A 22,881-nucleotide genomic window follows, 5' to 3' on the forward strand; every position below is an offset into this window, starting at 1 on the left:
CTCTGTCACTGCTTGTTACGGGGCATCAAGGAGTATTGGCACCTTGTCAGGCATTCATCTGCCATTATCAAGCCCCTCAGCAAATGCTCTTTTCTTTATGCTTCCCAAATTAACTTCAATTTCACCTGCATAGAGCAGGTGCTGTGTGCAAAACGTACGCATATGCATTTCTTTTTTGTGCACCTTACGGCAGCAATTACCTGAACGCATGCGAAGCCAAGGCTTAAATGATATTGCGCGACATAAAAAACGACACGGACGTGAAAGAAGACGACACACCAAGCGCAAATGGTTGCTCTCATTAAGCCAAGGCTGAGTAGCCCAACACTGCACACTGCCGCTTTACCTGCAAATCCACACGCTTGATCAGGCAATCGTAAAGTTGTTGCTCTTTATGTAGACAAAAAATACAAAAGAATGTCGTCCGAAGCTTTTAGCGATGCCAATGCACGCAACATCTGTACTGACTGATCGAGATCCGCTTCAGCGGCTGGTTGACAGCTGGCGTAGAGGCTTGAAAGGGAAGTAGGCGTACACATGTCCATGTAGAAACTCTGCGTGCCCAAACGTAGCGCACAGACTGTATTGTTACTTTGTGACTGCGAATTGCAAGAGAACGCCGACACCGGCATTGGCTGCGACGAAATGACACGTGCATGGATTCGAGTGAGCGCTGGGCTCCTTTGTCTTTTGCTGAATTTTCAGCTATGCGAGCCCCTCGAGATATGTAAGTACAGGAGTCCCATTTCAATTACTTCCATAGGCACCTTCGATTGTTCTAAGCGGAATGGAGCAGAATGGCGAGCAGGTAGGGCGGAGAGTACCAAGACCGCATCAAAAGAAAATTTAGGCCAACAACCAAAGAGGAAGCTTTAGCTGGGGCGCTTTCATCTATGTACATGACAACATGTGAATCATTCTTCTCGGCAACCACTGCACCAATTTCGACTAGTTTGCATATGAAAAAACTGCCAAAACCTATCTAATGTAGCGAGTACATTCTGTACTTAGGCTGTCAAATTTCCAGAAAATTTTTAAGATGGCTAGATTTTAGAAAACTCCACCAATAAAACTAAAACTCCGCAGCTCAGCAATAAAATAAGAGATATCACAATTCTCAAAACTGCCCCTAGTAACGAGCCTGAAGATGCCTAAATTGTGTTTTATATCCTGCTCTGAAGTATACCACAGATTTCTCAGTAGGAGTTTGCAAGACCCTCGTAAAAATTGCAGAAATTTGCAACAATTTCACGTAAACTACAAATTCAAACACTAAATATGTCTCCTCTATATGCTCATATAGATGAATCTACGAAACTAGGGTATCTTGTTCTGATGAAAACCAATGGACGTGTAAACTTCGCGCTTCACTTTTCTTGAAACTTAAGAATTTTCCAAAACTATAGCTATACATTTTGCGTCAAAATGAAAATTCTGCTACCCAGAGTCATTACAATTAAACTTCATTTTTGAACGCAACAAATTTAAATCGGTCAATGAGAGCCTCCTAAAAGTCTTTCAGCACTTTTAAGTTATTCGAACATGAAAGTCAGAGTCCCTCTTAACGACATCAGATAAGTTAGCTGTCACGTCTTCAGGTACGGCAGCCATCCTCGTAAATGTCTTTCTTTTTTTCAGACTGTAGAATCCCTCTAGACATTTTGCGAAACGTAAAATTTAATGGATATTCACGGACAGCTTATCGATACTTACGGTACAACATTTCGTCGGCTGGTGTCAAGAGAATTTTGAAAGCGATGCTCGATGCACCAAAATATACACAGCGATAGAATTCTTCGACGGCCTTTTTGTCAAGGCAGATTGAGTACTTTCTTGTTGCAAAAGAACTAATTTATAAAACGGGAAAAAGCAGTCCACTTGAAGGAAGCTGCCAATCAGAAGGCTCTATAAGTTACAAGGGCGACTCGTCTAATCAAAACGACATGCTTCACGCTTCAGTTGGCCCTAAATGGACGGCGAGAAGTATGAATTAGTACTTTGAAGGCAAGCTAGGTAAGGACTATGTTATGCTTAGTGCGATACACATTGGAATGTATTCCCTAACGAAAGCCTCTAAGTGAAGGAACTAGGCGCGCATATATCTTCAATAATACATCCTCCGTGTATAAGGTAGCGTAATGTGAATTTCTGTATCATAAAAATTACAGCAAACAAGAAACGACGTAGGAAGGAAACCAGACAGGATGTGATGGCACCTTCCTATCTATAGAACCTTTGACTACGTTCATGCTCTTGCAGTTGATAAGGTCATCAGCACCCGCCGGCTGGAACTGGTCAAAATGAAGGCTGTGCAGTGGGCACCACTCCTACAGCGCATCAACAACAGCCTTCAGAGAAACCTTAGGGTGAACGCTACATGCCTCAAACACATGCAGCTGTTCGTCGACTCCATGATTCTGCAGGACAATGGCGGCCTTGAACGTAAGGCTGGTCTTACTTTCAAAATACTAATAAGATATAAGATGTAGCAATAGCACGATGTCAAATATTTAGGCGAAGGATGTCATTGAAATTGAACGTCAGACGCTGTTGAATATGGTTTACGTTGGGAGATACCATACAGTCACTCATGGGCCAGCAGATCTGTGCTTGGGGGCGGGCGTCTGCGAAAATTTTGCCCTTCCGCCGAGCATCGCCCGCAGGAGCTTGGCGATCAACTGTTTCCCTACCGCATGTGCATAAGTTAGCGGCGAGGGAGCGCTTTTAATGCAGTCAGAATTCTTAACCTCCATCCTCCAACTGCATGGGCATATGCTGCTGCATGTTATATAGCTACTGAAACGCCGCTCTCGCTGGCAAAATACTAGCGAATACGCAAGGTCACACAGTGCAAAATACAACATTTGCACGTTGCCCCCCCGATGACGCCCATCAGGACCACACGTCAGCAGTCTGAACAAATATTTTTCGCTTAGTGCTCACTAGGGCTCGGACTCAACAGACTTCTATAGATTTGGGATCATTCAGACTCAGACTCCTGAGATTTCTACTGAGTCAGTCTCATTAGGACTCCAACCAAGAAGGTTTAAAACCTCCTTGATTTCGATTCACCGAACGCCTAGTCAGCCAGGCTCACACGTACTTCGACTCACTCAAAACAGGCCCAGCCCGCCTCAATCGGACTCATGCTCGTCAAGAAAACAATACTCCTTGGGAGGCGTCGCGATAGAGGTCCTGACACCATCCTTCCAGCCCTGATGCCCTGGAGCATCAACGATGACCAGCTGAGACCTCCTAGTTGCACAGCAGGAATAATTCCCGGTGGGCCCGTGAATGCCGAAGTCAGTGCTGATTAGACTCTGACAGGACGCCGTTGTGCTGGAAAATGAACACTGAGTTCCTAGCTATAACGCCCAAGCTCAAATCAATTGCAATCAAAGCGCCGAGAAGGGACGCCCGTAAAGCGTTTGCAGGTTTGGACCCCTCCTAGCTGGTCTCTAAAGTGAAGCCGGCTAAACGGGACCTTAAAGAATTCGCCAGATACACTAAAGACTGTTTAAGTGTGGGAATGCGGAAGCATTGTGTTAGCTTTGGCGACATGTTTTCGCAAACGTATTCGTCCGCATTTCGTCGCGCACGTTGTAAACTTGCACGACGTTCCTTTTGAGACATGATGGTGACGGTGACCTCACTTTATACACTCATGATTTGACGGCAAGTGTGTTATTGTTGTTGTTTCCTTCCACGAAGGTGGGTCCTATCCAGGGTGACGGATTGGGCAGGAAATGTATACGCAAAGAGCAGTGTTCCGACTTCGTATTGAAGAATCTTTAGCGCGTGATAGGAGACGATGACAACAGTGACCCGCACACCATCAGCAGTGTTGCGCGAGCTAGGGAAGACGCGATGCTGGGTTGTGTAAAACACTGAGGTGTTTGACGTGAATGCGAGAATTTATTGACATGTTTTTACTCTTTGCGCTGTCGGCCATGTTTAGTACCACGTGTTGTTCGCGTACCATGTATTGTTCGCGAAATGGGGCATGTCATGATTTCACCTTAAGAAATTCTAACAGAAACTCCTCTGGCAGCTATCTCAATATGCGTAAGCATTGTGTGACCTAATCATCTCCACGCAGCCCGGTGCTGCTATGAATGTTATGAAACTTGATTCGACCAGTATAAACCCTTATCAACTCTTATCGCTTATAATCATTCTTACCTGAACTTTGCCCGAGCGATATCACACTTATCGATTGGTATCAACCTTATCGAAATTGATCCAACCCTTATCAACCTTTATCTGGGATGATAAAGGTTACCCTTGTCAAGTATTATACGTCCTCATGAACCTTATTAGACTTGATCTTACCCTTATCGAACTTTATCGGCGCTTATTAACTTTATCAGAATTGCTCTGACCATTATAAGCCCTTATCTCTCATTAGCACCTTATAAACCCGTGGCGAACCATATCAATCATAATAAATACTATGTAAGCCCTCATCCCTCCTTATCATCCTTATGAGTGCAATGACTACTGCGAACGTTTTCCTGTCAAATTTTTCGTCTTTTATACTTTAATGCCTTTATGGAGATTAGTTTTACGTCACACACACACCAATTGGACGGACGGATGGACGAACGGGTTTTCTAGTTGGGAAGGCAAAGAAATGCTTACAAATTCAAAAGAGAAATTGCGAATTACCGGTTCCGTCAAACGCGCAACGAAGGTGTTTGAGTGAAGTATACCAAATGTAATTTTTATTCAACAACTCTTGACAATCTTGACAATTACGTTTCAGCGCCAGTCGGGCTCTCTGATGCGGTATGTATCAGTGGTTGTTCCTTCATTGACATTTAAAAAAAAAACGCGCACCGACGGCTTTCATCACCGCACAAAAATTGTTCTGGAAGTCCCCTTATCCTCATTAGCAGCTTCGCTGCAAACATATTTCGTTCTTCGGAACGAACGACGGCTCACGCATCGAGCGGAGAAACGAGAAGTCAGAGGGAAAAAAAGTATCCCTAAAAGGTTCTCGAGGCGCGCTAACAGCTCGAAGAGCAATGGCTCCATAGTTCCCCTTTTGCTTTTGCCTCATTTCACGCTTCGCACTAGACTGCCACAACTCGCCGGACGTGTAACCTGTATACTGCATCTCACAAGTCGTTTGTATCCCTATGGAAGCTGCAGGGTCCCTAACCAACATAGAGGCCGAAAGCCCCTCCACATGTGTTCATCTGTGCTGCGTCGTCGGCTCATTGCGACAGTAATTCGGGGTATATGAAGCGCATTCACGAAACTCTTCGCATGTCACATACCGCTAAAACGTATCACGTCCTTATCTTCATCACCAACCTATTTTATGTTAACTGCAGAACGAAGACCTCTCCGAGTGATCTCCAATTTCTTGCGCTAGCTGATTCTAACTTGTGTCTGAAAATTTCCTAATTTAATCACGCCATCTATTTAGTTTTCTGCCGTCCTCGACTGCGTTTCCTTTCCTTTGGCACTCACTCTGTAAAACTAATGGCACATGGGTTATCCACCGCACGCATTACATCGCCAGCCCAGCTCCATTTCCTTCTCGTAATATCAACTAGAATATCTGTTATTGCTGTTGCTGTCTGATACACACCGTTCCCTTCCTCTCTCTTAAGGTTACGCCTAACATTTTCCTTTCCAACGCTCTTGTTGCGGTCCCTAACTTTCTCTCGATCTTCTTTGTTAAACGCAAGTTTCTATCTCATGTGTTATTACCGGTTGAATGCAATAATTTTACATTTTTCATTCAAGCGGCAGTTGTAAGCTTCCAGTCAAGATTTGGTAATGTCTGCCGTATGCACTTCACCTCTCTTTTGTCCTTCTCTAAATTTTCTTCGCGCGATCAGCTCCGCATGCAAGTAATTAACATGGATAAGCATACTCCTGTGCCCACTCTACAGGCTGACTGGCGATCATGAATTCTTGTTTCCTTGCCAGGCAGTTGAACATTATGTTTCTATTCTACATATTATTCTTCGAACTCTCGCTTACACTTTCGCCGTTAATGACCTCAATCATTTGTTTCAATTCATCTCCAGTGTTGCTGAACATGACAATGTCATCTCCAAGCCGAAGGTTGCTCAGCTATTCGCCATTAATGCTCTCCCTAAACGTTCCCACTTTATTAGCCTGAATACTTCTAAGCACATGCAGAAACGCATTGAAGAGATTGCGTCTCCTCGTATGACCAATTTACCAATAGTTACTTTTCTACTTTCTTTTTGTGGAGAACCATGGCTGCTGTGAAATGTTTGACATAATCATCTTCATCGTCATCATCATCATCATCATCATCATCATCATCCTGGTTACGCCCACTGCAGGGCAAAAGCCTCTCCCATACTTCTCCAACTACCCCGGTCATGTATTAATTGTGGCCACGTTGTCCCTGCAAACTTCTTAATCTCATCCGCCCACCTAACTTTCTGCCGCCCTCTGCTGCGCTTCCCTTACCTTGGAATCCATTCCAAGTGGAATGTTTGTACAAATTTCCTAATATACTCACGTATGCCTCCTAGACTCGTCTATTACGCGATGCCTTCCTTACAACTGGCACGTCTACTGAATCAGAGGTCTTTTCATAATCTATAACAGCCATATAGAGAGGTATATATAGAAAAATATTACTCTGCAGGTTTTTGAATTACCTGACTTATGAAGTATATATGACCAATTGTACAATATCCCTTTCTGAAGCCAGCCTGTTCCCTCGGTTGTCTGAAGTGTTGCCTTCGTTCTGTTAGAAATTATGTGCAGTGAATATTTTATATTATACTGAAAGAGAAGTAATGGGCCAAAATTATTCGATTCTTTAGCATCTCCCTTCTTATAGGTTAGCCTAATATTGTCATTCTTCCAGCTCTCTGGTACACTTGAAGATCTGAGGCATTGCATCTGAGGCAGGCCTCCCGGGCCCAGCCGCAAAACTAGGCACTCCAGCTTCTGGAGGTGAAGCTGCGTTGTCGACACTACCCTCAAATGCTCTGCTTACGTTAAACACGAACCAAAACCTTCTTGACGTTGACGTTTATGGCTATCCTGTCACGGCACTCATCGATACAGGGGCACATCTTTCTATTATGAGTGCTGCCTTCCGACGACGACTGAACAAGCTCCTCATCCCAGCGTCGGCACGCGTCGTCCGCGTTGCGGATGGCGGTACTGCGCCTATCATCGGCATGTGTACGGCACGTGTTAGCATCGCCGGCCGCCACTCTCCTGTCCTCTTCACCGTGATTGCTCATTGCCCCCGCGACCTCGTCCTCGGCCTCGATTTTCTCTCCGCGCATTCTGCTCTTATTGACTGTTATGCCAGTACCCTTAGCCTTGAGTTGCCGATTCTCGCAGAACCTTCTGACGCACCCCAGTGCCGCCTACGCCCCACCGGCTTTATTCGCCTGCCGCCAAAATCAATAGCCTATATTGAACTCTTATCTTCCCCACCAGTCCCTGATGGCGAGTACCTCGTCACTCTTTGCCCGACATTCGCTCGCGCCAAGGGCACAGACCCACTCGTCATCGTTCTCACGGCGGCTCGTCCCTTGAGCATCGCTCGATGATATCGTAATAGTATAAAGGGCTGGAGGCTATTCAAGAATAATATTGCCATCATCTTTGATCACATCGACTGTCATTCTATTTGCTCCTTTCACTTTTATCAGGGACACGTCCTTTAAGGCTACTCTAACTTCATCGCCGTTAATATAAGGAGCGTCAATACCCTGTTCATCACTACTTTGAATAAAGGTGGCGTGGTTGCTTTGGGTACTGTACCGGTCAGTATAGTACTCTCCTGCTGTTCTTACTATATCTTTGAAAGTGCTGATCATATATGTAATAGACAATTGCATGCTTTGTCGTATATTTATTAGGTCTTTTGTTACTAGGGAGCACTTACCTACTCGCTGTCTTGGTGCCTCACCTTCCTCTTCATTTGCTGCTTTTGAAGCCAGCATAGTTACAGTTTCATTCATAACCTCTATGTTATCGTCATCTTGTTGTTCTAAAGAAGCATATTTGTCTCCGAGCACCATCCTGAATCCGTCTGCTTTTACACTTACTGCGTCTAGGTTGGCTTGTTTCTTCTTGACTTTTTTTTACTTTCTCTCTCTAAATTTAGAGAAATCCTGGACCTGACTAACCTGGGGTCACTGCCTGTTACCCTAACCAACAGTTGTGCACCCTTCACTATGCTGGGATCAGCCGGGAGTATGAAATCTATTTTCTTTCTTGTTTCTCTGTTAGGTGTTTCCCCGTCCACTACCTGTTACCGCGCTTCGTGAAGAAGGTATTCCTTATTCAGAGTCAATTACTTTCCTGGAATTCTACGATCTCTCCTTTTCTGTTCCTAGAATAGATGCCGTAGTTGCCAATTACATATTCGACAGCCTGCTTTTTCCCACATTTGAATTGTTCTCGCCCTTGACTAAATTTTACTCAGTTTGTGTCTTTATTAGTCCAATTCAACTTCTTCATAAAACTGTTCTATTTCTTCATCGTCATGACTGGAGGTTGGAGCATAATGTTGTATTACCTTCAATCTAATTCCTCAAAGAGGCCTGCTAGGCTAGCCTCACTCGAGAGGGTTCGCGTGTTAATCGTTACCAGGTGTAGTTTCCAGTGGTGGTCTGTCCAGATTCAAAGATACTTAGCACCATCTGGCCCGTCCCATGACTGACCATCGCCTTTGTCAGGTGCTCTGTAGCTGCTGAGGACTAAGGGTCAAGGGTTAATTCCTAGTGTCTTGAAGGGTGAAGTGGTCGTATTGTGCTCTAGGGAGACTATTCCCTGCTCTGATGAGGAAGTGTCCTTGTTGAAGCTGAGTAGGTCGCACGTGGACAAGTATAGCCCCGCTCACTCACGGCATTGTTTTTGCCAGTGTCAGGCGCCCCTAGAAGCATGAAAGTGTGGAGGACTTGACGAGGATTAAACATTCGACCTTCAAATTAGAAACAAGGTGTTCTACCTCTAATTCCACCAATAGTAAGACAATTACACACGGACTTATATTCCGCTCAGGAAGGCTATTACCTGTCCACACCTCGTACTTTCGGTAGTGAGGCAAACGACCTGTACAAAGGAGTGTACTGAAGGAATGGGAGTGGTGGACTGCAGCCTGCACGAAGTGGAACTCAAGCTTCAAACGATAAAGGCCTTATCTCGAGGTGTCCTCGGTAACGAGTCACTTCTGCAGCGTGACTGCAAGTTCATTTTGCATTAGTTCTCACAAAGCACTGAAACGTGAGCAAATGATGCCTGCTACACTTCTGGTTCAAACAACGATGAACAAAGGGGGCGTGAAACCGCACACGGCGAGAACACCGCCAGACCTGGCTCTGTTCGCCAAAGATCATGCGGGAAGGATGGAGCGATCGAGATCGCGAATTTTATAAAAACGCTCGCTCGATGTTCTCCCATGTGGGAGGTACAATCAATCACGTATCTCATGTGCGCCTACTATGGGCGTCACAGTTGAATTCTTCGTCTTTTGAATTTCGCTTTTCGTGTGAAATTGGTGAGCCTTCGTCAAGCTGCAAAAATGCAAGTGTCAACTTGTCGCTATTATGAAAGCGGTTAGGAATTTCGCATGGCGTGTTGGAAATCTTCAATTTTGATGAATGCCTTAACTTTTTATTGCGATAGCGATTGCAACTCCCTGCGCATTTTGCCGGCACCGTCACCGCGATGTTTTGTTAAAAAGTCCAAGGGCGATAACACCGTCGTCGCGCGTCGTATGCTGTATGTGCGAGTGAAAGCACGCTATGGAAGCCGGTGACCGCTGCTCAATGTGGGGCGCGTGAAGGACAAACCGGAGAAGAAACGCGCCGTCTTCGCTCGCACGAAAGGCCATCGGGGAATGGGAGGAAGGGAGGTGGGCGGCGTTGTCCTTCGGCAGCAACTGCGCATTTCGCTAGTGGGCGCAAGGGGAACTGACAATCGGAGCTCAATCACGCCCGCCATATATGGAGGAACGCGGGGAGGCAGCGTGGAAGGGCGGCTTCGATTCCGCCAACTAGTCCGTACTTTGCAAGGCCACGTGCAGTCGGACCCCGTAACTTGAAAGGGATATGCAGACGGCTAGTGCCTTTGTGCCCACTGTGTTCTCGCCACTTTTCTGTTGAAGCGATAGACCCCACGAAGGTCACCTCGCTCGCTGCTGCTGCCGCGCTTGCTCACACCAGTGTTTTGACAGTGAGTGTCGGCGCTCGTCGAGTGTGATGTGTTGATGTTTGCTTGTGCACGCTAACACCATGTTTCTTAATTCAGTTATTATGTTAGTTCCAAATTTACACGGCCGGTAAAAAACTACTATCGTTACCTCGTATAGGTGAGTACTACTTTGCTGTCGCAATTGATATTCCACCTTCCTGGCGCAACTGCGACTTCCTTTGTGTTAATGAAGTCAACTTCTAATATTTGCATAACTACTCGTCCCATTCCCGCAAGGAGACATCTTCATAAGTATGACTTCGCCGCAAAAGCTATTCAATGAAAATTATTGAGTTATCTTCACGATTTTTAAGGAATTTTGAATGCATTTCGTGAAATTAACACTCGCCATAGTTGTTAACAAAGAGCATAATTTTCAGAATACCATGGTATATCGTCTGTGAACTACCGTATTATTTTCAAAACTAAGCACTTTTTTGTCTTGCCCAAGGTGAATACTCCAGAACGTCTCCGTGGCGTCCGATTAATTTAAACAACGTTAAACAAAGAACAATAAATATTTTCCTCGAATAAGCTAGAAAACAATAATCTAGCACATCTTCCATGCACGAAAGGTTCCGGTCGGCTTCGTGAGTTACTGCACGAAATAGTAATGCTTATTTCATTTTTTAACACTCACGCATGATGTCGCCTCCCGTGAACGTTTTTTTGGCGATGGCTGCTCTTTCACTCTGCTCAGTGATGTAACCATATGACGACCGCAGCTACATTAAACTTGCTGAAAGAAATATAAAGCCCGTCTTTTTTTTCTTGATCGTGTTTACTCAATTCCTAATCAATGCGCTAATTCGAAAGTGCCCGCTTGCACTAGCACTTGTAGAAGAATCTCTCGCGCTTCCTCAATTTTGCGTTATCTGAAAAGAGGGATTGCGCCAATGCTTAACTGACTAACTAACGCACTGAATGATTGATTTAATTTATTCTTTTATTTGTTTGTTTATGTATTTATTTATTTTCTAACGCAAAGGCTGCCCACGCAAATGAAATATGGAATGCGGATCAAGTGCTCATTGCTTTGGACTGGTAATCCATTGGATAATTCACTGTTGAAAGAGGTAGAAAATTCATATGCCCGAATAGGCGGGATAAAGACAGTTATTGGGGTCCACAGGCTGAAAGACTGATACCGTGGCTTTTGTGAATGATGCTCCTGCGGAGGAGCCGCAACTGCTGCTCACAGGCACCAGTTGCTGAGCAAAGGTAGAGTGCAGCTAAGCATAGACCATCATGGATTCAATATGGCCAGATGTCAACCTTGCTAGCGTAGCGAGCTCAATAATTTGCAGTCAGTAAGCAGGCACCCCTCAACTGTAGAGATCTCAGAAATTTGTTTTCTGAGCTTGACTCAACTGTCGTGGTTAAAAAGATAAGTGAGCTAGTAGGCGAGCCAATCTGTGATAGTGATATTGACATCTGCCACAGGGTATCCACGGCAAAAAAGCATGAACGAAACATTGTTGTCCGGTTTATTTCACGCACGAAACGTAATGCGCTACTCGCGAAATCAAAGAAACAGAAGGTGGTTTCGACTGACCTAGGCCACAAGGGCACAGCAAGTGCTATCTATGTTAACGAGCACCTGACACGACAGAACAAGCAGCTCCTTGGTGCAGCCATAGCAAAAAAAAAATCCGCAACATGGAAATATGTATGGACGAGTGGAGGAAAAATTCTGGCTCGCAAAGATGAAACTTCAGATGTAATCCGCATAACAAGTACTGCTGACTTAGATCTCATCAAGTGAAAAAAGGGAGGACAAAATGGACAAAAATTATTTTTCCTTGTCAATGGAAAAAACAGCACGGATGAGTAGTGATGCTTGTTCTAGATCTGGTTTTACCTTAATACATCAAAATATAAGAAGTCTTAAGAATAAGAAGGAAGAATTTGATATATTTTTGCGTTCTCTTCATGCTGACCCTGATGCAATACTGTTCACAGAGACATGGCTGTGTAATATTGACATGTCTCCTGAATTCCCCAATTATTCTGTAGTGCGATTGGATCGCGCTGGAAGAGGCGGAGGGTTAGCTATATACATGAAGCAGCAATATTCCTTTCAAGTACTTGATGGCCTTTCTATGAGTAGTGGTGACATAGAGTGTCTAGCAATAGAAACGAACTCGTTTCTGCTTACTGTAGTATACAGACCCCCAACTGGATACAAGCGCCGTTTTCTAAGCCATTTAGAACAACTTATGCATTGTTTTAATGACATAAAAAAACCATACTTCATCATGGGTGATGTGAACATTAATATGATGAGTCAAGATTTGTATGCGCTTGATCTGATAAACCTTATAGCATCCTATGGATGTGAAAATGCTATTTCAGAGCCTACCCGTGTTACTCACAACAGCTCCACATCTATCGATGTCTGTATAACAAGCGTAAACAAAAACGATTACAACGCAGGCATATTGTGCTCAGGCCTTAGTGATCACCTACCTATTTATATTTTTGCGCAAAACTTATTCATTAAAGAAAAACGTCCAAATCTCCCGCGATATAGAAGTATTACTGACAAAACTCTTCTTATGTTTAGCGAATTAATTAAACGAGCTGACTGGTCACGTGTGTATGTGCAAGAAAATCCAGATAAAGCATATGACACTTTTTTAGAAATCTTCGTTCAATGTTACAACACTGCTTTTCCGCTACAACAGTTCAAAACAAGAAAGGGTAAAAATAGAAAGCCATGGATAAATAGTGACCTTTTAAAAAGAATCAAGCAAAAGAACGCACTTTTTCACAGATTTCTAGCAACCAGAGATATTACAATATTGCGAGAGTTCAAACAATTTCGCAACAGGTTAAACAGTGACACTAGAAAAGCAAAAATAGCCTATTATGAAGTAATGTTCTTGCGCATAAAGTCAGATCCTGCAAAAATATGGAAGCAAGTTAATTCTTTAACTGGAAGAACGGTGTCATGCAATACACCCAAAGAAATAAAAGTTAATGATATTGCTTTAGAAGGCAGGGAGCTTGCGAATGCAATTAATCATTACTTCGTGAATATGGCTGTTAGCGATGAGGATACAATGCAATATGAAATTGGACTAGGTAACCAGGTGAATTCTCTCGTGTTGAACGAGGTATCACCAGAAGAAGTCCGCAGATACATAGCAGAACTAAAGACCAACATTTCAAGTGGTTACGATGACGTAAGAGTGGCTCCAGTTAAGGCTGTTGCATCTATACTTAGCCCGGTATTAGCATATCTTATAAATTTTTCGTTTCTGGAGGGAACTTTCCCAACAAAACTTAAAGTGGCGAAAGTTACTCCTATCCATAAAGGCGGCATTACTTCTGAATTAACAAATTATCGACCGATATCCGTGCTACCAGTCTTCTCGAAAATATATGAAAAATGCGTAAACAACCGTCTTACGAAATATCTCGACAAACACAGCCTATTATCGCCATATCAACATGGTTTTCGAAAAAACAAAACGACGGAAGAGGCTCTAATAAGTGTAAAAAACCACATAATAGAAAATATTGAAAATAAGATGTTTACTTTGGGTGTCTTCCTTGATCTGCGTAAAGCTTTCGATTCAGTTGACCATCATATCCTATTGCTGAAATTAAGCCGCTATGGAATTCGTGGTGTTGTCCTAGACTTATTTAAAAGCTATTTATCGTCAAGATATCAATTTGTTGGCATAGAAAATGTAGAGTCCGAATACTTAAGCGTAATAAAAGGAGTTCCACAGGGATCTATATTAGGTCCCGTGCTTTTCCTTCTATATATCAATGATATTACGGATGTTCAATATACACCGGAAATTACAATGTTTGCTGACGACACTAGCCTGTTCTTCACAGGATCTACTATTCATGAAATAGAAGCTTCAGCAAATCTATACCTCGCTAAACTTTCAGGTTGGCTAACAAAAAATAAACTAAAGCTAAACACACAAAAAACTAAATTTGTTATGTTCAGGCCTATTAACAAGCACATCCGCGACAATGTAATAATTTATTATAATGACCAACGCATCAAACAAGTAAACACACAGAAATTCCTAGGAGTCTGGTTCCATGAACACCTATCATGGACACCACACGTGCAACATCTCTTAACTGATCTGGCTCGCTCTGTAGGATGTCTCAGTAAAATTGCTTCCCTTCTACCTTCGTGGTTAACTAAATCACTCTACTATACGTTATTTTACTCGAAACTACTATACGGTATGTTGGTGTGGGGAACAACAACTAAAACAAATTATGATAGGTTAATAATCCTGCAGAAGCGCGTGCTTCGTATTCTGGAAAAATATAAAGGTCATGCCAAGGACATGGCCACTGAACCACTTTTTCTCAAACATGAAATCCTATCTGCAAAAAAAGTATATAATCTAAAATTGATGCAACACATACATAAACACAAATTACAGGATGCCTTCCCAAGAACTGTATCCACGAAATATGGGTTCAGAAGCTCTAGCCGAAAAACTAAAAAAGTACGCACGAACTATGGCAAACAGACCATTGAATATAAAGCAGTGCAATTATTAAACCTCCATGAATCGAATATTGACCTTACATTACAAGCCAAGAAGCTCAAGCGCAATTATAGATCATTCCTCCTGACTACTAACCTCATAGTCGATCCATAAGTGTAGTCAAATTATGTTTTGTATATTCTGAGATGAATTTAATTGAACAAAATTGTTAGATTCCATTTCAATGTATCTTTTGTAAATGTATAATGTATTGTAGAGCGTGTTGCATATACATGTATAAACAAATACGTATGTGATCCGATGTAGAGATGCAGACGCATTGTACTTAATGAATCGTATATTGAGTCGTGTCAACTGTTGTAGACTGTCTTGTTCATCAGGGGGCCAAGACCTCGTCAGGCTTTCTCGCCTTTAGTCTTTGCCTCCCGCAGGGAAATTTTGTATTCTTCCTGCAAAATAAACATGTTTGATTTGATTTGATTTGATTTGATTTGATTTGATTTGATTTAAGTAAACCATTTTGTGGTTTGAACACCTCCCCCCCACCTATGCTAGTATACCTTTAAGGTAGGGCAGCCCTAATACTGAGATTTTCTAATCAAATCGTAATAAAATATTCGAAGGAAACGACCTTGAAATATCGGATCTATTGTTGATATTTATCCCAATTTCTAAGCAAAGTAATAGCTTGTTTTAAGTCCATCGCAGAATAAAATACAGGCAAACTTTAAGATTTACGTTCTTTGATATGTGGCTGTAACGCCGTTCAGAATTGTATGTTCGGTCAACTGAGTCAGTTGCATATATGAAACAACGGTGCCGCAGTTATCCATTGCACGATTGCATTCACAATAAGGAATGAAGGGAACAACTGTGCACCAGATGGGGAGATAACTGTCATATGACAGCACAACCTTTGTCTTAAAGGGTTGCAAACATACATCGTGGGACTAAACGATTGATGTATTAATTTTCCTAAACGCAGACAAGAAATTCATATCTATGCTGCCTAATATCAACGCATTCTTATTGCGTGTTTGCAAATTACTGGGCAGACTTTATCTGCCCCGATCTATGACTCAGTATTAGGTGCCTCAACGTGACAACCACGACTCGGCTGCGACAAAATAATAACAGACAGTTGAGGCGTGCATCGCTCTCCCTCTCAATGGAAACTGCGGCGACTGCTGTTATCATTTATATTAAAACTAAAACGAATATTCGAAAAGATTTTTTTTGAATAGATTAAGAATGAAATACCGAAGACTTGAATTCTTATTATTTTTTTTATTTCCTACACCCCCACTAAAATTGACATGCTGCACTAAAGCATTAGACTTAGCTTCTTCAACGAATTCGTCACTGTACATGCATATGCTAAGTGCTGGTAGAGTATTCCATTACTGTCATTGTCATAGTGTGACAGATAGAATCACTTTTGAGTTGCTTCTCATTTACAAGCTTCCCAATAGACCGGATGACCATTTTAAACGGCGATACACTTATCGAAAAAGCGATTTGGTATTGTTTTACCATTAACCTCCCAGCTTTTATATTGAATTTGGTATATATTTGTATTTCCCTCTGCATATTCCCAGACGTTCGCCTACGTGTCTACTTGCCGGTGCTTCATTTCCTCTATTTTTTCCTTACCCCGACTGGATTCTGGGGCAGCGAACCACTATAGTCTCTTCCGGTTAGCATTCCGGCGTTTTAAAAGTCCTTTCTCTTTCTTCCCTTCCTGCATAAGAGACACATATACGGCATTTAATTAAATTTTCCCAAATCGTTTTCCGCAACTGTTTTCCTTTCGGTAAGTTCCCTGATATGGACTGTATGGACTACTTGCAGCAGCCTATCAGCGTGTGATTCATTACAACTAACTCAACGAACAGGTAGCGACTTCAGCCCATGTATATGTATCCTTAATAGTGTACTCACATTCTGCGTAATCATTATTATGGGACTTCAGTCCTGAGAAAAGTGTTTGGAGCTGGTTATACTGGAGCAAATATGTTTGCTTTTTGTGTCTCTCAATGCAGTCCTTGACTCTCTCGGATCCTTACCGAGTGGAATCCTTCGAGGATCGCTGGTGGATGCAGGTTCACATGAAGAATGTTTCTCAGCAAATGTCACGGACGACAATGGTGACTTCGTTGCGAGGAAGTTCTGTGCCATTTTTCTGTATCACCAAGCAACTATGCCCAATTTACCTGAGGTTGTTAAAAACATGGTGATATTAACAAGTGCTTTTGTTGAATTTCAAGCACTGTGATATGATTTCGCCTGTCAAACTTGAGCACACGCGCTACGTTTCACGCTTCTAAGTCTTTTCGGCAAAGCACATCTTTCTTCGCCAAGTGTTCATGCACACATTCTACCTCAAAATTCCATGCGGTGTCACCATCTAGAACACAACAGATGCCTCGTCCGGCAATGAGCATGCCTGTTATAGTGCAGATAATTGTTTCTTAACTAGGACTGTCACAAATGTGATAATTTTCGAAACAAAGTGAGGCGAGCATTCCGACAATACTGACATGGAATACTGAATTGAGAATTGAATATCAACCCAGTGACCAATATCCTTTTGCTTCAAAATGTGGAACTGTTGACAAAATTATGGGCAAGCAGTTGTTTGCTTCCTGCAATACAAACCACGAAATTTGGAAAATCATTAGGCTAGACAGCTCGCAAATTCACCAGAATCAAATGTCGCCACAAAGTGTGTTTTCACTTCCAACGAAAACTTAACTCACCGGTGGATTTTCACAATAGGCCCTTTACTGTGAAATGAAAGTACCCGAAACATATTTTCATTTTCATATGTGCTCATTACTGAATGTCTCAAGAAAAAACAAAGGATATTTGACATACTTTTGTAGAGTTCAGAACAGAAATAATCGGCTCGTACTAGAAATGCGTATTATTTACAACCTTCTCAATTCTCAATCTCTAAACGCAAAGACGGAGAGATGCATCAACACGACGATTATAAGCGATAGCTCTTAACGTAGATATTTTACAGCGAAGCTGTATATGGCTATAATCTCGGAAATATTTGGCGTCCGTCGATAGTACACCCTCATAATCAATATCTCATACCCCAGCAGACACTCATTCCCCCGTAAGCAAGCAAAACATTGCAATAGCTCGTAGCCCCATAAGGCACAGGCTGCAAGCCGTCAGCCAAGTTAAGCGAACAGTGCGTACATTCTTTGGAATCACTCATAACACATACAGTACAGCACATCGCAAACTGTCATCATCAATGGCTCCTACCCCCGTAAGCAAGCAAAAATGCAATGGCTCACACCCCTTTAAGGCAGAGGCTACATGTACTCAGCAAAGTGCAGCGAACTGTACATACATTCTTTGAAATGATGCACACGACATACAGAACAATAAATAAAGTACCGGCTAAAGCAAGCACCGTAACCACATAACTGATGATAACGCGCGCATTATCGCAGTGCGGAGCGCGTAGCGCTCCCCACATACGTCTCCCGTTAAAGATTAATCTTGCGCAAGCTGCCGCGGCGACGGCAGCTTACGGCGTTGGGTGTGACGTCAGTATCCTTTTGTATATAAAATAAGCAGCTTAGCAACTTATGACAGTGTTGTTGCAGCAGGGCTATGGGCAGCACCATGCTGCCAACATTACGATTACTAACATTCCTACTAATACTATAAAATAGCACCACTACCATTACTCTAACGCCATAAACCCTTTCCTACCACCCTCAGAAGTTGTAGCGGCAGTTCTCAGCAGTTTCGTTGGACATCCACTTTCTCAGGGCTGGGACGCAGCGATGGAAAAATCACCGCGCAAGCAATACGTACAGATGCTTAACCAGCGAAGCTGAAACGTGTGGACCCGGTTTCTCTCACTCGGTTAATCCCGACGGTTCATTAAACAACGGCTTCGTAGCGTGCCGGATCCTCGGTACGCAGTCGCAGATTGCGCTCGTCTGCACGAGCCTGTTCTTGTGCCCAGGCAGCAGTATGGGCGCAGCGTAGAGGAGCTCGTTCCCCGTTCTGGTCGCGGCCTTGCTGATCGAAAGCTGCCTGCTCCTCAGGAGTACGTATGATGCGTGGCCTACCCATTTCGGAACCCGAGAGAAGCTGCAGCACGCGGGCTCCGCTGTCATGGTGATCAATGACGTCCCTACTGGCGCAGCCAATCGTGCGCCTCTCCTTTTTTCTATCGAGCATGTCCATAGGTTTGCGCCAGATGAGTTTTCTGCCCACAGGTGACAGACAGACGGACGAATCAATTAGCCCATACACAGCTTCGCTGTAGAAATACAAAAAGAAAACCATGTGTAATTGCGATCGCTTATCACGCATGCTGCCTTAATCAAGACAAGCCAGTTATCTGCTATAAATTAACCGAAATGTTGATTACACGCAAGCTTCTGATGTCAGCCCATATTCCGCCAAGTTCCTAGATTCCTGGAGAGGCTTACACATGCGGCGTGTTTATAGTATAGAGACGGGCTGTGGACGGCCTTGATCTGTCAAACAAAAAAGAACAATGTGCGATTTGCTCGAATTTTATGATTATGAGGTGTGGTCGTCCCTAGGTTTTCGAATTACACTTCCTTGCCCGAAACAAGGTGTGCTGCCACACATGTTGTCTCAGGTGGCAGTGGTATGGTCCCGCGGAAGAAGGAGGCCAGTGGTTTCCTGTCGAACGATTACCCCGCATGCGGCAGTAAACCATTCGGCCGCAACGTCTATGTAAACCGATGTGCCCGCATCGGGTATCTCATAAACACATTGTACGATATCTTACAATCCAAGATGAGGAGATGCAGAATACAAGTAGTGACGATTTAGTAATTTGAGACTTTGTAATCAAGTAATTCGATTCTCATGATCAACTCCTACCTGCGAGAAAAGACTTTTCCATACTTGAATGGAGGCAGCAATTTTGGTATCACCATGTCATAGCTAGTTTAGGTTCAATATCATGTAATATGAGATGACCTATGTTGCGAGGACTGCATTCGATTGCACGAGGTGGTTGTCAGCTAGGAATGTATTAGTTTCATTACCCTGCTGGTATCAGATAACTTATTATACCATTCACATTACAGCGAAAACAGGCAAGGGAATTTGTCTTTCAGCAGTCGATGGTCAAAATAGGCATATGCATTCCATCTAAGTGCACCGACGAAGACTTCACACTGATACTAAACGACGGTGAGTGAGTTTTAGTTGGTGTTGCGCGCACCACTGCACCTTACTCATAAAACTCAGCCTCAGGAAAGCTAAAGCTCCTTCGATCAAGCAGCCTTGTTAAACAGCACTAACACTCCCGCGTTCTCTTTTATGTGCTTCCGCGTGTATGTGTCGTTTCCCTTTGTGCTTGCAGCTTCTCCTTTCCATCTGTGCGTCTTCTTCACCCCTACCCCACCACAGGGTAGCAAGCTGTATATTTGTCATGTATTTACTTTCTATGCCTTTCATGTCTAATTCTTGTCTTTTTCCCTAGTAAAACACTCTTACTTACGAAGACCACATGGAGAAATAATCAGTTTACTTCAGAGCAGCAAACGCCGTATTAGTTCTGCGAAAGTCCGCAAGGTGGCGGTATGTTTCAAGAAAGGGAAAAGTAAACATGTTCTCAGTCGGGATTAGTAAGAGGCGATTGGAGGATTGGTGGAATAAAAGTAGGGAAACGACGAAAAACGGAGACGTACAAAAGCACAGTTCGTAATAGGGGATCAGAAAATTTGGTTCTGTGAGTTCATATGGTTTTTTCTTTCTCTTTTTATTGTTTAACTTAGGTAGGACATTAGGCAGTATATTAGCAAAAGCTTGGTGGCGCAGCCCACCGCCCCGTTCCCAAGGGGACAATCATAACATCCATCCATCCATCCGGGAAAGAGAGGCTGAGATAATCTCATGGGTGGCGTCCATGGAAAAGAAACATACCATTGGTAACTACTTACAAGAAAAAAGCGAAATCAGGAAAGAAGCACTTTATAATACCTCAAAGAGAAACTCACTACTTTTAGAAGCGAGATCAGTATTCCTTAGAACACGTACTTATAGAGCGAGATATAAGAAGGAAGAAAAAGCATTTGCTTGCTGCGGTAAAGCTAGGGACACGATGGCGGGTGTTTTATTAGAATGTGAAGTTATTGGTCCAGCGGTCGACTTAGGAATCACTGGCCTCCTTAAAGCCGTTGGGTTCAACGAGAGCAGGTGGAAAGTAAACATGTCCGCAATAAAGGTTAATAAAAAGAAATTGGAAGATTCATGAAAGAAAAGTAGGGAAACGACAAACAACGGAGGCGTACAAAAACAAAATTCATAATAGGGGTTCAGAAACTTTGTTTACGGGAATTCATCATGAGTTTCTTTTTTCCTTTCATTTTTTTTTCTGTTTTAACATAGGTAGGGCAACAGGCAATAAAAAAACAAGTGCTTGGTGGCGCAACCTACCCGTACAGAAGGGGACGCTCATAACATCCATCCATCCATCAGGAAATATTGTGAGCAGCCCCATAGTACCGTTAATTCTGACTGAGAGGGCGGTATTTGAAGTGATTACGTATTGGGCAAGACAGCGAAAAAAAGGTGAAGAAAAATAACAAGCCAACGAACACAAGCTCTTAATCGCCATTAAAGCTTTATTCCGGAAACCACAAGTGCAAGTATAAAATGGTGCGACAAAAAGCAGTTTCTCGCAAACACCATTTGGCACTTGAAAAATTCCTAAGTTCAGAGAATGAGCGCAGGACGAACGTCTTTTTTGCGCTGATACTTCTACCATCTCAGTGAACCAAGAAGATAGCAGATGGTGTTTCCGCGTAAATTAATCGACAACTAGAAGCACAAGACCCATGTATGACCAAATTAGTTCTGCTAAAATCAACATGCTGTCGATCCGCAAGTGCTGAAGCAAATTCTCTAAACGGACGTCGCTGAGGTCCACGCGCGGCAGAAGGAGCAGTATTATAAGTTTCAATGGGCTTTCCCGACAAACCCACGCGAAGTTGAAGAAATGTGGGGAACTATAACGTAAAGGGAGGGGGGGGGGGCTATTCCATCTTAATTTCATTCAAATCACCTGGCGTTAAGATTGCTTAACCGACGCAAGCAACGGGCGGAAATCCCGAGCGTTGTTTGAACCGCCTAATCACGCACTCTTCTTGTTTAGAAGAGGTCACCTTTGTTTGCTTGCCCATTTTGGCAGTTTTTTCTTGCCCAGTTCGATGATAAGAAGCGGAGCGTGCTCAGAAGTGCAGAGGACTTCACCGAGTACAAGCTAGCACCGTGGAAGTAGATAACCTATTGAGGAGGGCGGTGCAGGCACTTGTGACTGGTGCAATTCTTCCTTAGATTGCGGTGGCTTGTAGTGAATCGTTCGGGCGTTCAACGGAACATAAAAAATGCCGCATAAACTTATCCCCCGCGAAGAATGGTTTTCAGGGCGATGTCGTACATGTGCCGAAAGGGTCGTCAACCTTAAAGTGCCGCGCGAAATATTTTATTACACGCACACAAATTCATTATCACTGGCAGCTTCGAGTAGCCAGTGCCAGAACGATCGAAAGGCAGCCATCTTTTGTCCCATTTTGAGTGGTACAGTCCCTGGCTATTTCGAAAATTTTCAGTTGTGTTCGGCATACTTTTGTAACTTTATTGTATGCACGATGCTTTTACGTGGTGAGTTCTCGCAAGTTGTTGGCGACGCCTGACAAACACGTTAAGTGAGCGCAGCCTGAAAAGTTTTTTTTTTTAAAGAGCGAAGGGCTAATGACGAAATTGGCATAGAAATGTAAATAATTATTTTTCTTTCGTTTGGCCTAACCATGCATAATCAGTGCGTCAAGGTCATCTCATACTGGGAGCTTTCGCGGATTTCCTTGACGTCGCTTCACAGCTAAGTGGTGTTGGTCCGGATATGTTTTTGACCAATCGTTCACTGCTAGATTAGAATAGCTTTATGTTATAGAGCCCCTGATTGTGCTAGCGTATACTCACAAACTATCTCATTAATTTACAGCGCCAGGTTTATTTCTAGTTATCTTTTATGAGACTGTCTTGGGCAGGCGACACGCTGGCGCCAATCTTCCAATAACTGATAAACTTCCCGTGACTGCGGCAGCCCACATGACCGCCATCATGGCGCTACTACGGGACGCAGCTCCCACTC

At 43.3% G+C, this 22,881-nt stretch overlaps 1 protein-coding gene across 1 annotated transcript; it reads left to right on the forward strand.

Annotated features, from left to right (window-relative positions):
* The first annotated feature begins 618 nt into the window (after window positions 1-618).
* LOC142558374 (uncharacterized) lies at window positions 619-22,008 on the forward strand. Its single transcript, XM_075670517.1, has 5 exons — window positions 619-727; window positions 2,260-2,442; window positions 16,751-16,855; window positions 19,354-19,451; window positions 21,934-22,008. The coding sequence occupies exons 1-5, from the start codon at window positions 646-648 to the stop codon at window positions 22,006-22,008; spliced, it is 543 nt and encodes a 180-aa protein (XP_075526632.1). The 5' UTR covers window positions 619-645.
* Window positions 22,009-22,881: the final 873 nt, after the last annotated feature.

Source organism: Dermacentor variabilis, chromosome 9 (genome assembly GCF_050947875.1).
Source record: "Dermacentor variabilis isolate Ectoservices chromosome 9, ASM5094787v1, whole genome shotgun sequence".
NCBI classification, from domain to species: domain Eukaryota; kingdom Metazoa; phylum Arthropoda; class Arachnida; order Ixodida; family Ixodidae; genus Dermacentor; species Dermacentor variabilis.